The 18,481-nt window shown below is 35.8% G+C and overlaps 1 protein-coding gene across 2 annotated transcripts in view; it reads right to left on the bottom strand.

Moving 5' to 3' along the window:
• The window catches only part of gkt (tyrosyl-DNA phosphodiesterase glaikit), a 317,491-nt gene that overhangs the window by 145,406 nt on the left and 153,604 nt on the right, over positions 1-18,481 (bottom strand). For both annotated transcript variants that reach the window (XM_090376556.1, XM_090376558.1), the window contains exon 8: positions 14,745-14,837. In XM_090376556.1, coding sequence (XP_090232682.1) covers positions 14,745-14,837 — 93 coding nt within the window. The remainder of the gene's footprint in view (positions 1-14,744; positions 14,838-18,481) is intronic.

An 18,481-nucleotide genomic window follows, 5' to 3' on the forward strand; every position in this document is an offset into this window, starting at 1 on the left:
ATCTGATTCATCCCCTTCCTTCTAGAGTTTACATAAGTAAAGAACTCTTTGCTGTTTTTCTTTGCATCCCTTGCCAAATATTTCTCGTAATCTGCCTTCGCCTACCTAACCTCCTTTGTAACTTGGTTACAGATCAACTTATATCTATCATAGGCTTCTGTGTCAAGTGTTAATTTGTATGTATCCCATGCATTTTTCTTCTCTTCCATATGTCTCATTAGTTCATCTGACATCCACTTAGGCCTAAACCTTGAACAATATTTCTTAGTTGGTATGTAAAGCCTAGTAGTTTCCAAGGTAAGTTCTTTGAATGCTTCCCATTTTGAATTTGCTGTTGGCAACATCTTCAGTTGGTCCCACTATATAGAATTTAAATACTGTCTCAGTCCACTGTAGTCGCCTTTACGGAAGCAATAACCCTTCCCTTTACCCCTAATGGTAGTTACCTCTTTGAGTAAATCCCACTTCAGCACACTGTGATCACTGCCACCTAGTGGTTCATTTATCTGCAGATTCTTAATGCATGAAGAATCACTACTGATAATCAAATCAAGGGTATTACTCCCTCTAGTTGCCTCCCGAACATGCTGATTTAGAAAACAATCATCCAATAAATCCACAAAAGCCTTGCTAGTGTGTGAGCGACCAGCCCCCAAATTCCAGTCAATATCTGGGAAATTAAAATCCCCCATTATAAGAGACTCTGATTTACTGGCCCACTCGATTTCCCTGTACAGTTTCTTATTATACTCATTAGAGTCATTAGGCCTATAGCACACTCCTACTCTCAATTTTGATATCCCAATGCTTATGTCACACCAAACTGACTCGACACTGCACTGTCCAGCAATGTCGACTGGCTTCACTTCCTTGGATTTTATGTATTTCTTAACTAATAGCATAACCCCTCCTCCCTTCCTATCCTGTCTATCCTTTCTGTAGACATTGTACTCCCCAAATTCCAGTTCTGCATTCCTTATATCTGTGTGACACCACGTCTCTGAAATCCCCACAATATCTGCCTTTGATGTTTTGAGCAATACCTCAAATTCAAATTTATTTACTACTAATACTACTATTTTAGCTAAGGATCGTCCTGATTAATAGTTGTTAAACAATTTTATTTATTTATTTTTTTTTTTTAACAAAGGCAAGCCCCTTCCAGCACACACCCCTGTATATATCTCTCCGGTGCCCTTCGTTAAAAATCAGAAAATTAAATGAATCATTAATTTAATGCCAAATATTTAAGAGATCATCTGAATATTCCCTTTCCAAACTGTTATGGAACAACCTTTCAAGGTTAGGGAATAATCTCATAAACAAAGTGTACCCAACCTGATAAACAGCTTGCATATTGTCCAAGTTTGTGAATGGTCAAAGTTTTATTAGCACAAGAGCTATCAAGACTAAATTATGCCAGTATAAACCAGCATAATTTAGCCTTATACATTACCCTTGCGGTAACAGTTCTTTCTTGGGATAAACTACATTATTAAATTGTATCAAACTATATATTAACAGTGGTTCATAACAGTGAATGTATTTTAAGAACATGAATATTTGAATTACTTGCTGCATGCCATGACAGTGTTGACAGTTCCTGTGGGTTTAATAAAGACTTTAAGGGAGGGAGTACCCTGATAACTGAATAACAGACATGGTCAATAATGGTAATACTCACTGTTAATTGCATTTGGCATTCGGGTAATTTGTTCCACATAAGCAGAAAAACATGTGACTGGAGTTTATGGCCAATGCATCTGGAGAAAATACTACTACTCATATGATTCATCTGAATTAGGCATTCCATGGTTGGGGTTTATGTTTGATTTCTTATAACCTACTTATTTAATCTGTGCTTTTTTGAACGTTCTCTGTAGGATGTATTCATGATCTGGATATGGTACTTAGATGTTTGCAAGGTGAGGAGAAGAGCTCATTCCTGTTTTCTTGATTTTCACACAGAGAAATGTCAAGAAAAGTTCAATACGCATACTTTATTATGACATTTCAAATACATGGATTCTCTTCCAAACTAATTTCTGTCACCATCAATTTAGTAACTGATGTTTTGAACCACCTTTGTGTGACTGCATACTCCTCCGAATTAGGCTTGTAAATCATGCTGCTTGAAAAAACTGAGTCATTCCGGGCTGGTGAGAAGACACTTTCCATTCGCAGTGTCCAGAAAATAGCTGAATAATGCCAGGGAATGTGTTGCCTTTTTTTTTTTTTTTTTTACAGAAGGCTTCGAAGGAACGTCTATAAAAATATCTGTAATAATCCCTGTTCACTGTTTTGCCTATAAGAATGAATTAGTGTGAATGGTCTTGCTACTATGTGCACAAATGGGCTTTTGCTTCTACACTGCTTGATAAAATTAACAGAACACAGAAAATGTGGAGTAACTTGTGCAGCTTGCGAAGAAGTAGGACAGAATTTGGTATGGTAGTGTACCACAAAATAACGATGAAATGAGGTGACAGCAAGAAACTTCGGACAGGAATAAGCAAAATTTATAGGGGTTGTATAAGAATTACCAAAAAAGGTCACATGACATCAGCAGGGCATATGATCCTCTCCAATGACTAAACAGCCTAACTGCAGTGAACCTGAACCATACTCGATATAAGAGAATCTATAAGATTCTGTGGCAACAAATCCATTCTTTCACCAGTGCAGACCTTAGCTCACCAAGTGACTGAGGAGTTGGCTATCGGCATGTAGTGTAATCCAAGGGCATCCCACACGTGTTCTATTGAACTTAAGTTTAATGATCATGCTGGCCACAGCAGTTGTTGTATATCTTCAGTTTCAAGGTATTCCTCCACCCTTGAGCTCTATGTGCAGTGGCACAAAAAGAAAATTTGGCTCAACTGCACCCCTAAAAAGTCACACATAGGGTTTGAGGATCTGTTCTCAGTAACTCTATGCAGTTACAGTACCCCTATCAAAAACATGAAGAGGGGTATAGTCATTGATCATTATTCTGAATACATCATTCTGATGTGGTTGCAACGTGTGCTTTTATAGGCATGAATAATTTGCATAATGTGTGGCTCTGTAAGGTGGTAGATTGATTTCTATTGGATATTCAGAATTTGCATGCCAGTATTCCTATTATATTAAATGTTGGTCTTAGATGACACTGTTCACAATACTTGAAACACATTTTGTTTTGTTATTTGTAAACCAAATGCATTTTTAAAAAACCTCATAATGCACAATCAGCATATCCATATTATTCCATCCATTATTTCTCACATGATTCATGCAACACTCACATCATTTAAGTTTTATAAGAAGAGGTACTTAACCTACACCCAGAGGTGCTGGCTCTGGGTGTAGGTTCCTTTGTGGAATTTCAAACTAACCACTACTACAAAAAATAAACCTTTTATGCATAAACTTTTAAATATTAATTTGTTCTTATTTTGACAGTTTTCTAACAACAGAGTGAAATTATTGTAAAAAAAATAAATAAAACAATAATAAAAAAAATAAAATAAAAAAAGAATCATGGCAAAAATTATGAAAAAATAAAAAGGGCCCAGTTATTTCAAGTTCCTTTTTTTGATGCAGTAATATCCTCTGTCTACTTGTGTATCACCTGACTCAATTTCATCAACTTCTAAATCAGAAGTCCAGAGAATGTATTCAATTTTGCACTTAGCAAGTCCAAATCAGAAAACTCTAAATACAGTCGATTCCGGTTATTTGGGACATATCGGGACTAGTGCATTTTGGCCCAATTAAGCGGCTGCCCCAATTATCCGAAGTTTCACGTAAATAGTTAAAAATACAATGGACCCCCGCTTTACAATTGGTTCACTGTACAATCAAATCACGTTATGATGGACTCACCATAGTAAAGTACCGCTCACTATACGATGTGTAGTAAGTGCTGGTCATTGTAATCACGTTTGTGAATTGAATTTTAATTCTATTAAACAGCAATTCTAATTAGCGAAAATAGGAGGAATATTATCCACAGGCTATAAAAGTAAAGATATATTAAGCACAAAAGCCTTTATTACGTTACCAATTAAAAAATTAAATGATACGTGAAATTTGGAAGAATATACATGATAATCGGAATAATTAATATGTACTGTAATATGTACATACTAACTAGTTGACATTTCTGTACTCTACATTTGTGGGTGGGAGTTAAAATTTAAAACAGTAAAAAGATAAGCAATCAATAACAAAAAACGTGGCACACACAAATTGCAAGTAACACGATATGCGCAAGTGAGAACGGAGTAACTAGTTATGAAGCTTTAAAAATAGGAATGAAGAGAAGATTCTGAAAATTAATTTTTTTATATGTTTGAAGATTTCATGGAAGTATAAACACATTTCACCATAATAACCCACAGAATTCTAGCTATCTGTATTATCGCAAATTCAATAAGATCGGGTTTACTATCTGTTTATGATAGATTGCACTAACAGAAAAGCTCAATAAACAGGTGACTGCTAATTATTTTTATTGTTTTATGGTTGTGACTTCCAGAAATCTGACCGAACCACGTGGTATGGTCAGAGACAATTGTAGGGTAATCTCTAGTGCTGAGATCTCCTGCCCCGATTAAACGGCACGTTGTCCCAATTAAGCAAAGTAAACCCTGGCTATTTTCTCGATTGGGTTGTGTTTTTTAAGATTTGCCCAAAATAAATGGCTACCCTGATTAACCGGTGGCCCAAATAACTGGAATCCACTGTATAAGGTTTAGCACCTGGGCAACAGAAATTCAGGAGCTACTTATAATCAGGGAAGAGGAGTTACAAGTGGTTTGGGATGAAAGAGACTTAGGAATTATTATTCAGTCAGACATGAAATTTTTCACAGTGTAAACAGGTGGCTAACAACAAGGCACATGGTGTCCTGCCTATGATATATAGGGCCTTTGCAAATAAGGTAAAGCATGGCACTATCCATTTAAGAAGATGGTAAGGCTACATTTAAAATATTGTGTTTGTTCTGGTCTGAGGCCACGCAGAGCTAGAAAGGATTCAAAGTAGAGAAACAATTATGACAACGCATGCTAATTGATGTCTGTATGAAGAATGCCTTAGAAGGTACAAACTGCAAATCTTGGCACCGAAACATCTTAGGGAAGGGGGGACCTGACTAGGCTATATAAAGATGCGAAGGAAATTAGTAAAATGAGTGAAGGAGCTTCATTTTTTAAATGGTAGGGATGTAACAGAAGGTTGGATTTCAAGATGTTTCCACTGGAATAAATTGCCTGCCACAGTGTATAAAGACTGAGAGTTTGGTAATATTCAAAGCAGAACTGGAAAGCCACATTTGTGGTGATGGAAAAGGTATGATTGATGAGAATTTTATTTTCCCCCCTTTTTTTTTGAAAGATGCAGAAGAAGGTATCTTTCTTGCATTTTTTCCAATTTTTCAAAGCTATTTTTTGACTGCTATTTAATATTATCTGATTGAAACACAGATGAGATATGATATGGCAGCCTACTTGAATATTTTTAAGCAATTTGTAAGTAAATGGACACATTACTTGAAATTACCTTCAAAATGTATGTATGTTTGTATCACTTGGGGTTCTTGAGCCTCCACATGAAATACTTATGTACAGTGGTGAGCTGTGAATATTTTAACAATGGGCTCGCACTTTTGCCGACTTTTGATGTGAAACATCCTCCAGGTGGCGAGGGTTCCTACCAAGTAAATCTGATCGGTCACGGAAGTGACGTCATCCATAGCAACTGCCAGAGGCGTGTCCCACACTCACACCACTAGTCTGTGGGGGAGCACTCACTAGTAGTATGATTAGAGTGTGTGACACATTTTTCGTGACCACTACAATATCTTGAGTTTGAACTTTTTAGAATTTTTGAATAGTATGATGTCACAATCATATTTCCTGCAGTTACTACTGCAGTAAGTATGATTGCAAGTATTTGTCATATGACTGCAATAATACAAAGATTTGTCACCAATTTTTTTTTTCGTCTTGCATTTTCACATGTACAGCTGTTTGGGGCAGGTAATATTCCATTGTTAGGTGCCCTGAACAGCTGCATATGTTGTTTCAACAAAAAGATTGAGTACCTCAACTGATGCTGTTTTTTGAGACATTTAGATACGTTGCAATTGCAAGTATACATCTCTTACTATAGTTATCATAAATCCATTGTATCTTGTCTTCTAGAAATTATGGAAATTTGCAAATGATCAATAAAATATTTACAATACAAAAGCTCTTTAATTTCATAATCAATATACACAAATCAAAATATCTAAAAGAAATGCGAAGGATGTTCATTGAAGAGGTGTCAGAAATTCTATGATTGTCAGAAATTCTATGATTCATCTATGATGCTGCTAACACACTGACTCAAATCGATAAAATGCCTTTATTAAACAAAAATATACATACTGACTGTATAAACTGTATATTAAAATAAAATTAAAATGAAATAAGATGGTATATAACAAGAATAAAATGGAATAAAATATAAAATTAAAAGCACTAAAAAGATATTTAAAATTACTAAAAACCACTAAACAGGAGCTACCGATCAAGATACCCACCAACTTTCTCTGGTATATCACAGTAGGACGTTTTAGCCAACCATCTTGAAATGGTAATTAATATTACCATTTCAAGACAAATGGAAATTACCATTTCAAGACAGTCGGCTAAAACATGCTACTATGATATACCAGAGAAAGGTGGTGGATATCTGTATCTGGATTCGTAAATTGCATAAAGATTTGATGTATACCAGTGTAAAGAAACGAGTGCCAGGCATTTAAGTGAATGTTTGGAATTAGTACATTGAACATAGGTATCCAGAACAGTGATGGCCAAAGCTGCCCGGATCTCAGATGAACATAGACAAAGGCAAGTGAATAAATATAACAGATTCAATTATAGATTTCTTAAAATACCATTTATAATTGACTTAATATGATAGCATAGCTTAATTTATTATGGAATTCACCTTTTTTTTTATAATCTGCAATTGATGTTTGAATAGGGTGGATGATAATTTTAATTTAAATTGGAAAGTAAGTAAGTTGGGGTTTTAAAAACAGAAGTTAAAATATGCGCAAGGAAGTAGAAGTGCACGTCTTCGTCCTTGGTTGTCAATATTAAAGCTGAAAATAATGGTTAACACTGGAGGCCAATAGCCACAACAAGTGGCTTTCGTTATGTTATGTTTTTGTTATCTGGTTTTTAGGTGCATTAGCAACTAAGGCCATATTGCTCCGGGGATATGAGGTGGTCATTCTATGACCTTTCCGCATCATCCGTATTTGGTGGGCATGGGCTCGAACCCCAGTCTAATCAAGAAGCGTGTGCTACGCACTGCTGCTCCTGCCCACCTGGCTACGGAGGCACTTGGCTTTCGTTATGCACGTCTTCAGTTGGCAATGATGGGTTGAGAGTAAACCCGTGTATTTAAGAAAGCTAAGTTCCCGTGATGCTCCTGGTTACATGTGGAAATCTCAGGTGCATGAGATTCCAAGCTGGTGTGATGTAAAGTAGTTTAGTATTTAGCACTTGGAGATTGGAATGGTGGCAGAACCATTCTATAATTGTAGATCTCAAAGGCGACACCATAGTAATAATTAATAAAAATAAATACAAAAAAAAAATGGAATCGATACTCTCCAACTCAGAAACATACATAAACTAGACAATACATATAATATTTCTAAACATAAAAATAAACTAGACATCATTCTAAGGAAATTAAGGTCAAACAATGAAATCAACCTACACAGCTTACAACAAATTGGCATCCGGAACAACATTTTACCACATATGTTTGGAATTACCAAACTTCATAAACCCAACTACCCACTATGACTTATAATATCTTTCAGTAAATCAGCCTTCACTAATTTATCTTCTTTTCTAGTTAAAATCATTTTCCCCCTCACCAGATTTTTGAAATTCAAAGTAAACAATACCTCCCAAACATTTGATAACATAAAACACATAACAATAACCAACAACGACATAATAGCATCGTTCGATGTAGTCTAATTGTACGCTAATGTACATTTACCTTCAACGTTACAAACTCGACGTAATTTCTTAACAGATGACAATACCTTATCCAATCGCACTTCCCTTTCAATTAATAGTATATTAGAACTTACAACCTTTTTATTAGATGCTAGATATTTCCGATTTCTTAATCAGATATACCAGCAAACATACGGACTACCTATGGGATTAGGGATTTCAGCCCCCCTTTCTGAAATTTACCTAGCTTCAATAGAAAACTATGTACTACAACCGTACTCCCCAGATATAAAATTATTTATAAGATATGCAGATGACATCCTTTTAATAGCACCAAAATCCATAATAGACGATGCCACTATCACCGATCGGGCGCATAGGTTCTGGGACCGTAAGTGGCTCGAGAGTTTGCGGATCAGCTCTACAACCAACATTAATAGGGATAGGGGTGTACGGATTCACCCCCTTTTAGAGACTATTATCCTAAAAAAGGATGAACGGTTCCGTACGACTTCCGTTCGAGCCACTTCCGGTTCCACAATGCAAGAGAGCGGAACACGTGAGAATGGAAACATGTGATGCCTACCATTACCCTGCTGATATTTAAAGGTGTACTGAATAATAGAGAGTACTGCTGAAGAAGAAGGCTGGAGCCTTTGAAAGCTACGGGATTTTATCGCTTTTAACTTAGTATATTTTAATGCATTTTAATCTTGTGTTTTAATACTTTTAATATTGTAATACGTATATTAATTTTGTAAATACAGGTTATTGTAAATATAGTTATCAAGATTTGTTTTGTTTTATTTTATTTTAATTTTATTTTACTCCATGAAAGGTTGGTGAAAAAACGCTAAGAAAGTAATATGAATATACCCAACCTCAGAGGCCTATTTGAGGAGCCATAATAGACGATCTTTTCATTAAATTTAACGAAGTACACAACAGATTAAAATACACCCTAGAACTTGAAGAAAATGGACAAATTAATTTTCTGAACCTCACCATATATAGGAATGACACCAAATTAGAACAAGAATTTTTAGAAAAAATACCCATACTGGAAAGTACCTACATTTTGATTCGCACCACCCCCTTATCATAAAAAAAGCTGTTCTTTATAATCAGATTTACAATGCTATAAAATACAGTTCTACACAAAACGATCTTAACCATGAACTTCAATATCTCACAACAAAATTCATATCTAGAAAATATCCTAATTAATTCAACTCAATTACTCAATTAATTCAACAAACCATTTTTACTGTCCAAAATAATATTAATAATCCACCCAAAGACATCTCTAATAATAATTTACGTATTATTCTACCTTACCATAGTAATTTTTGCAATCAGTTTCGCCGCATATTCAAAGGTACTGACATCACCCTCACATTCGCAACTTATAATAAACTTGGCTCATTATTTAATTCATACAAAGACAAACAAAAATATCATATCAGCAATATGAACAATATTATTTACCTAATAAAATGTCAACCTAACTGCAATGCACGTTACATTGCTAGCACAACTTCAAAATATGATTCTATTAAAACATCAAACGCAAGAGCACATTACCACTACAACAGCTTTAGGACAGGTCAAACCAACACAGAACTAGCATCACATGTTCAATCTCACAATCACACCCCCTTAGTAGACTCAGCCATTCCCATTATCAAATTAAAATCCAGTTTTAAAATTTTCCAACATGAAGCCCAAGTTATAGAATGGTTCCGCCGCCATTCCAATCTCCAAGTATAGAAAACCAAACTACCTTACAACATCTCACTGGCTTGGAATCTCATGCACCTGAGATTTCCACATGTAACCAGGAGCATCACGGGAACTTAGCTTTCTTAAATACACGCGTTTACTCTCAACCCATCATTGCCAAACTGAAGACGTGCATAACGAAAGCCACTTGTTATGGCCATTGGCCTCCAATGTTAACCATTATTTTCAACTTTAATATTGACAACCAAGGACGAAGACGTGCACTTCTACTTCCCTGCGCATATTTTAACTTCCGTTTTTAAAATCCCAACTTACTTACTTCCAATTTAAATTAAAATTATCATCCACCCTATTCAAACATCAATTGCAGATTATAAAAAAAAGGTGAGTACCATAATAAATTAAGCTATGCTATCATATTAAGTAAATATAACAGATTAAGAGAGGAAGCTGTGGGGGAAAGTAATTAGTCACTCGGGGCGAGTTCATTCATAACCTGAGTGACAAGGAGTTAACGAATGAACAGAAATAATTATTACGTCTAGGCCCCAATTTCAGTTTGGTTCCTCGTAGGCTCCCCATAGCGGATATAGCAATGGGTATAGAGAGGCCTGTGGCCAATCTATACCCATTGCTATATCCGCTATGGGTATAGAGAGGCCTGTGGCCAATCTACCTGAGGTCACAGCTAATGAGATCCGGTTTAGGACGTTGTGCGTGTTAGGTTCAGCGTGCAAAGCTTCTTCCAATTTAACAGCTGCACAAAGAGCATTAGAGGAATTAAAACAAGACGATAGTATCATGGTACTACGTGTGGACAAGGGTAGATCCACAGTAGTGTTGAACATGGCCTGGATTGTGTGCAGAAGGCTTTGAGTAGGGATGGTACTTTGAAGGATAGGACAGCCCTAAGTGGTGAAGACATTTGTGAAGGTGTTAGTTTATGCTTATCTAGTACCGCCATGTTGTTTCAAAATGTTATGTACTAGCAGTTCTGTGGAGTGGCCATGGGTTCACCTATTAGTGCAATTATAGCCAATTTAGCCATGGAAGAGTTCAAAGACAGAAAGTTGGGGAGTTCTAGTCCACCCCCATTACAGGCGTGGAATGTTGATGATGCGTTCACAGTAATACAAAGGGGATACGAAACAGAAGTACTTAATTGGTTGAATAACGGTTCGCCCTATTGTCAGTTTATCTCTGATGTTGAGTGAGGGGGCCCTTCCATTCCTAGATGTGTATGTGTACAGAGGAGGCTGACACTTGAAAATAAGGTTTACAGAAAACCTATGTGTTGTGGCCAATAACACAAACTTTAAAACTGCTCAGGCTGGTTGCCACAAAAATAGTGTGGTTAAGGCCTTAATGGGAAGGACAGGGTCCCACTGCTCTTCATCTGAGGAGAGGGACGATGAGACTAAATGGGTTACCTAGTAATGTGCAGTTACCCCCAGAGAATTACTGAGGGGTTTTTTAAGAGATATGAGTAGCAGTTGCAGGGATGCTTTTGCACCTGTTGCCACCGCATACATTCCCTACTATCCAGGCATTTCGGAACCCATTTCCCATATTTCACATTCATGTAAGATACGCTATGTGCCGCTGCCAGGTCAGAGACTGCACACAGTCGTTTCCGCAATCAAAGATTCTATTGCAGGGATTAACACTAGTGAGGTCGTATATGAAATCGAGCATCTGGATTGTGGGATGTTATGTGGGGGAAATGAAACATAGGCTGCATGATTGCCTGGAGGAATGCTACAGGGCCCTCAAGACAGCCAATTATGTGGGTTCATCCATAGCTGAACATGCCAGGGAAACTGGGCATGGCATTACAGCTAAAGAAGCAGTGATCGTGGATAGAGCACATGGCTTTTGAACCGGAAATGGCTAGAGAGTTTAAGGATATGTTCATCTGGACGCTATAGTCTTAATAGGGATAAGGGCTGTCGCATTCATTCACTCTTTGAAGCCCTTATCCAAGGGAGAGACAAATGGTTTAGAGTGGTTCGTTCTATCTTTGGTTCCAACGCACGAGAAGTGGAACATGTGCAGGTGCCATAGTTTGTGTCGCGGACCTGCTAGGGGTGTATATGTATACATATACAAACTGTCGGATAACCTGCAACCATTATTACTGATGAAGGAGGCCGCTGCTGCTAAAAGCATCTGTTTTAGTGGTTTTTAGTAATTTTAAGATCTTTTTAGCGCTTTTAATTTTATATTTTATTGCAGTTTATTCTTGTTATATACCATTATTTCATTTTAATTTTATTTTAATATACAGTTTATACAGTTAGTATGTGTATTTTTGTTTAATAAAGGCATTTTATCAATTTGAGTTAGTGTTTTAGTAGCATCATAGATGAATCAGCAAAGGATGTTTCACATAAACCATCTACCACGCATGCTTGGCAGATGCGCGAAACATTTTTATTCTTTTTTTTACAACTAGGAAAATATAATGGATAAATTTTTTTTCATGATAAAATTTTAATATTGCAAATAAAAAATAACATGAAATATTTCTCATATCACAAATAACATAAAAACTATCACAAAATATTCCACAATAAAAAAATATTATATAAAAAACAAACTATTCTAGAAAAGGTATACAAAAATCACAGATTACATGAAAAAAAAAATTATTACACAAATATTCAAGAAAAATTTATTCTAAAAATTGTCATATACAATTTATTTCTTTATTAATATTTGTTGTCAATCTGTTTTGCTCAATAGCTGAATGATGATTACAGATGAATGATTTCATGTAACAATCCGGATCAAATTGAAGCAATGGTTTTCCATTAAGATGTATGGTCATCATAATCTGCAATTGAATAAATGAACAAATTCATTTATTCAATGAATAAATGAATGACTAATGTCAACATTAGTCAAGTCATTCATTAATTCATTCATTCACAAAATATTATTCATTACGCTGAAAGCTTGCTCAGCTTCAGCACTGCTAATTGCAATGGTTTCAAAGATATTTCTGCCTTTCTTAATTGAAAAGGGAATTTCACTCGATTTTAAAAATAAAACTGTCTTTGACAAATCTCTAAAATCATTAATTTTTATTTCATATTTTATCAGAAAACTTAAATTTCTTATTCGGTTTTCATTGTCTTGCCACCAAGACAAAAAGTTCTTTGAAATTCACGATTTCGGGTAGCATATGTTTAAAATTTCTTTCAATGGTATCGTTTATTTTCTTTATTTAATTTAAAATCACCCTGTTCCATTAATAAGTTATCCTTTAAGGATAAAACAATGCATTTAATAAATTGTCACGATGTAATTTTTTTACTTTCAATTTTGATTCCTTCAGAATTTTTCAAATTAGCAATAGCATTGATAGTTGGAATAATTAATTTATCTGCTTTTACCATAGTGATTCTGAAAAGCTCCTGAAAGGTAAATGGTTACGAAATTCCAGATTAAAAGTCAATTTAATAATCCGGAATATTTAACTTCTGATTCAAAATGTTTGCACAAAGCGGGATAATTCCTCCAACCCACAATTCCTGTCCTTAATTCACGCTGGTTTTTTGGAGATTGGTGATATAATGCATACAGTGCTTTTTTTTTTTTTTTTTTTTAATTATTGCCTGTATGCCATTATATTTTAGAACATTTTCTGTATGGTGAAAGTCTCAATGAAGATTCAAATACTGCCAACATTTCATCTTCATAAAGTTTATGTAATATCTTAGTTGCCTTAACCCTCCCCTCTACGTTGCTACTGTCACTAGTTCTTTGAATACTGTGCAAAATGTCGGAATCACATGGATATTCAGCTACTGTGACCATGTAAACATAGACAGGAGAAATTTACTGGAAGGTGTCGATCACTCACTTCTCCAAAAAACATATGCCTGTTTGTCGAAGTAAAGGGAAACCACACAACACAGGTTGACCAGAGGCTATTATCCATGTCGGGAATCTTCTTAATCCTCTGACTGGCTAAGGAAAGCATATTGACTAGCATGACCTCGGTATGTGACTGCATAGGGTTAATGGACACCAATAACATTGTGAAACAGTAATCCCTTTCACCCTTAATTTGCGTTTTCTAATTGTCTAAAAGCCAGAGGTGGGAACAATATGTACAAAGTTGTCCCTTGTAATCTGTTTGTTATATGAAAATTTTCTTCATTCTATGGAAACTATTTTAAATGTAATTACCAAGGGGGAATTGAAAAAAATTTTGCTATATAGTAGTTTAAATAGAGGTACAACTGTAATTAAATCAAAATGAAGCAATTTTAAAATACATAACTGATCGATGGAGCTATTAAACTGCTGGGGATGGGGGCCTGCTTGCCCCACCGTAGTTTCGGCTTTGGATACTCAACAATTGCATTCAGGACTTCATTTGTAAAATAAATGATTGCCTCAACAATGGGCTCTTGCGAGCCCACTATAGCTCACCACTGCTTATATATCATGTGCAGAATTGCAAACGGGTTAAAGAAAAAGTAATTCTTTGAAATGACCTGCATGATATGTTCAGTTCTCTGATAAAAAAAACCAAAAAAAAAAAACAAAACTAATTTCATCTTGTGCAGGTTTTTATTGAAAACATAATGGTTTTCACTGTTAACCATTATGTTAACAAACTACCAGTAATACAAAATTTTCAGTTGAGTTATACAATGGTTCTTTTTGTTAGTTGACTTTTATGAAAACTCTCCTGGAAAGATTGCATTACTTATTTCAGTGATGGCCTATTATTTCTACAAAATAAAAATGTTCAACAAAAACATAATTTCTTCTAAGATAAAGCTCACTATAATAACTGTGAACACAAGGCATTATTTAATATTTAGCTGTTTATCAACTGCCTATGGCAAAAATGGATGCATCCAACATGCATGCCCAGTGCTGCTCACTGTCAATAAAATTCATTGTGAAAAACCCCATATTAGTATTCCATAATTATATATTATTATTTAAAAATGAACTTGCCCTTGAGTTTTCTGAAACCAATCTCCTTTTATCAAATTGGATGTATGAATTATTACTCTCAATCCTTCTTCATATAAAAGCAGCATCATTTTTCTATAAAAAATTAAATATTTCAAGACATTTTAACTGCTACCACACATAATTTTAAATTAAATTAAAACATTCTATTTAAATTAAAGAATTTATATCACCTTTTAAGTAAATTTAAAACTATATTTATACAAGTACAGCATATTAAGAAATTATACAAGTATAGCATATTAAACAATACACAAGTGTAGGATATTAAGAAATTATACAAGTATAGCACATTAAATAGATTCTAACAGATGACTAATAATAATAGTAACTATCAGTCTAACAGTGATATGTTTCGAACAAATTCCTATATCTGTGTGGTGTCACACAGATATAAGCAGTGCAGAATTGAAATTTGGGGTGTACAATATGTACAGAAAGGATAGGAAGGGAGGAGGTGCTATGCTGTTAATTAAGAAAAACATAAAATCGAAAGAAGTCCGGTTGATATAGATGAACAGTGCACTGCTGAGTCAATTTGGTGTGAAATAAGCATGCGAAAGCAAAAATAAGAGTAGGAGTGTGTTATAGGCCTAATGACTCGAATGAGTACAATGAACAATTGTATTATGAAATAGACTAGTAAACCAGAACGTTTTATAATGGGGGAATTTTAACCTCCCAGATATTGACTGGAACTTGTGGGTTGGTCAACTCACACACCAGTAAAACTTTTGTAGATTTACTGGATGATTGTTTTCTGCAGCAGCATGTTCAAGAGGCAACCAGAGAGAGTAACACTCTTGATCTGGTTATCAGCAGTGATCATTCGTGTATTAAGAATTTGCAGATAAAGGAACCATCAGGTGGCAGTGATAACAGTGTACTGATGTGGGATTTACTTTAAAGATATAATTACCATCATGGGTAAAGGAAGGAATTTTTGCTTCCATAAAGGTGACTACAGTGGTCTCAGACAGTTTTTAAATTCTGTACAGTGGGACCAACTGATGATGTTACCAACAGCAAATTCTATGTTGATGACACATTCACCATTATACAAAAGGGGAGGGAGGATCAGATACTTGATGTACTTAATAGCTTCTCCCCTTTTATTAAATTTACTTCGGAGGTGGAAGCAGAGGGAACCCTACCATTCCTTGATGTGTTGGTTATTAGGGATGGTTGTGGGCTCAAGACCAAGGTGTTTAGAAAGCCCATGTGCCGAGGTCAATACAGGTAACCCTCGCTATTTGCGGGGGTTACGTTCCTGAGAAATGCCGCGAATACCGAAAACGCGAATACTGAGTTATGGCTCCCATAGTAATAAAGGGGTTCCGTTCCAAAGTATGAAATATATAAGAAAAACTAGTCTAAAATTTTGTCTATGTATGTATTATATGTACCTTCATAATATGACTGTACATAGACAGTACGTAGTGAAATGCAAGCATATGGCATCGAAATGAAAATAAGAAACAATTTAATATTAAATGTAATATTTATTAGAAATTTCAAACAAATCTTTCAAACCAGCGTCTTTGCTAGCTAAAAAACTTATCCAGCCAGTGCTATCACCATTTTCGCTAAAGCATTGATAAGGAGTTTTGCGTTTTCACGAATGATGAGTGAATTTAACGGAATTTTATTTTGAGTTCTGTCTTCTTTCCACAGATTTAAAGCCTTTTCCATTTTTTCTAATTTAACATCACGAGTTACAGAGCAAATTTTTGAAGCAATTAGCGCGTTTTCACGGACACTACGGCGGATTTTTTCTTCCGATTTCTTGATTGATCGTACCGTTGACTCATTGATTTTATAATGTTTTGCCACTGAGGAATTAGAAATTTTATCTAATAACTCAATTTTATTCGCTAATGTCATCACCTTCTTTGATATTTTCACATTTCTCTAGTTATTCGTAGCGATATTTTTGTAGGGGTTAGAAAGAACTTGTCCACAACAAAGTCACTTTCTTCCGTTAACACACTCGAAAAAGTCTGTTTTTCACCGCAAAACGGTAGATTTATCACTTTTGTAAGAATATCAATTTATAAATTGATAAATTTATTCAATTTATAAGCATATAAATTAAAAGCAAACGACGAAACCTTCCATAACAAGCGCATAACACATATTGAACAAGGATTAGCGAGAAACATTCACGCTCGCGATTTTGTCACCCCTCTCCCCCCACCCACTGAGCGCTGTTTTGACCGGGAAAGATAATTTTAGCCACTCCCATGTTTTTTTATGGCGGAAAATATTCACGGCGCTTTAAAATTCACATTTTTTAGGTTTCATTTTATATTAAATCGGCGATTGCGAATAAGCGAAACCGCGAATAGCGGGGGTTTACTGTATACTCATTATACCTCGGCACAAGCCAGCCAACACAAGGGTAGTGTTGTCAAGGCTTTAGTAGATAGGTTGTGGTCCCACTGTAGCACCTCCGAGGACAGAGATAAAGAAATTATTTGTGTCACGGCAGACCTCATGAAATGCAGCTACCCCCAGAGGGTGTTGGACAGAATTATTAGAGGATAGGAGTCCACCCATATTGAGCCGTTCGCCCCTGTGAGCACTGCATACATTCCCTACTATGTATGCACATTGCACTTATTCGTGTAATGTGGCCTTTCAGACCACATTGCACGAATAATTCGGGGGTGCCAGATACGCTGTGTGCAACTCCCGGGACGGAGGTTGTACACAGTGATATCTTGTGTTAAGGACCCCATAACGAAAGAAGCCAATGCCTGGATTGTGGGGTGTGTTATGTAGGTGAGACGGGGCGACGACTGAAAGACCGTCTGGGGGAGCATATGAATGCAATAAAGTCCGCAAACTATGGAAAGTCTGCCGCGTCAGAACACTTCTGGGAGAAGCAACATTAAATCTCCCCGGAGGATGCTGTCATCACGGATCATGCACAAGGGTTCTGGGACCGTAAATGGCTTGAGAGTTTACGTATTTCGGCAGATAGCAATTCCTTTGAAACCGTTGTTCTTGGGCAAGATGAACGGTTTCAGCTAGTGCGCTCCCGAGCCATTTCCGGTTTATAAATGGGAAATTCCAGCCATATTCCCGAGGAACAATGTGACGAGTGCTGTGGATCTGCTATTTAAGGATGTGCCACACAGCAGAAATATGCTGTTGAGAAAGGAGACCGCTGTCTCCCAAAGCTATAGTTGTTCGGTATTTTATTAACTGTTTTTTTTATCGCTTTTATCATCATATTTTATTTTATATATATTTTTATTTTATTGTAAATTAAATCACATCAGTTTTAGACTATTATACATTTTATTTTATTGTAAATAAAGTGTTTTAGTTGCAGGATTGAAATTTGTTTATTTGAATACCGGCTGGTGTAAAGTCTAATTGTTCAATATGAATTGTCCCAGCCTTGTAGGCCTATTTGGAGATAAAAAGATGTTGAAGAGATGGTAGAAAAAGTCTTCCCAAGAGCACTGGCTATTGCAGTTGCAATAATGCAACAATTATATTCCAAGACCGATGAAGGTCTTGGAATATAACTGACACTGACAATAATCCCAGACAACTTTAATGCTGGTTGACTGGGTAATAGTGGATGTAAAGTGGATTCTTGATTCTTTTTGGCTCTGAAGGGATGCATCAATGTGTGTGCATATTTGAAGGCTAAGGGATTGGTTGTGGTAGGATATTATTCAAATGGCCCCCAAGCTTTGTTTTGT

This window comes from Mastigoproctus giganteus, chromosome 6 (assembly GCF_048544385.1).
Source record: "Mastigoproctus giganteus isolate SK-2022 chromosome 6, ASM4854438v1, whole genome shotgun sequence".
Taxonomy (NCBI): domain Eukaryota; kingdom Metazoa; phylum Arthropoda; class Arachnida; order Uropygi; family Thelyphonidae; genus Mastigoproctus; species Mastigoproctus giganteus.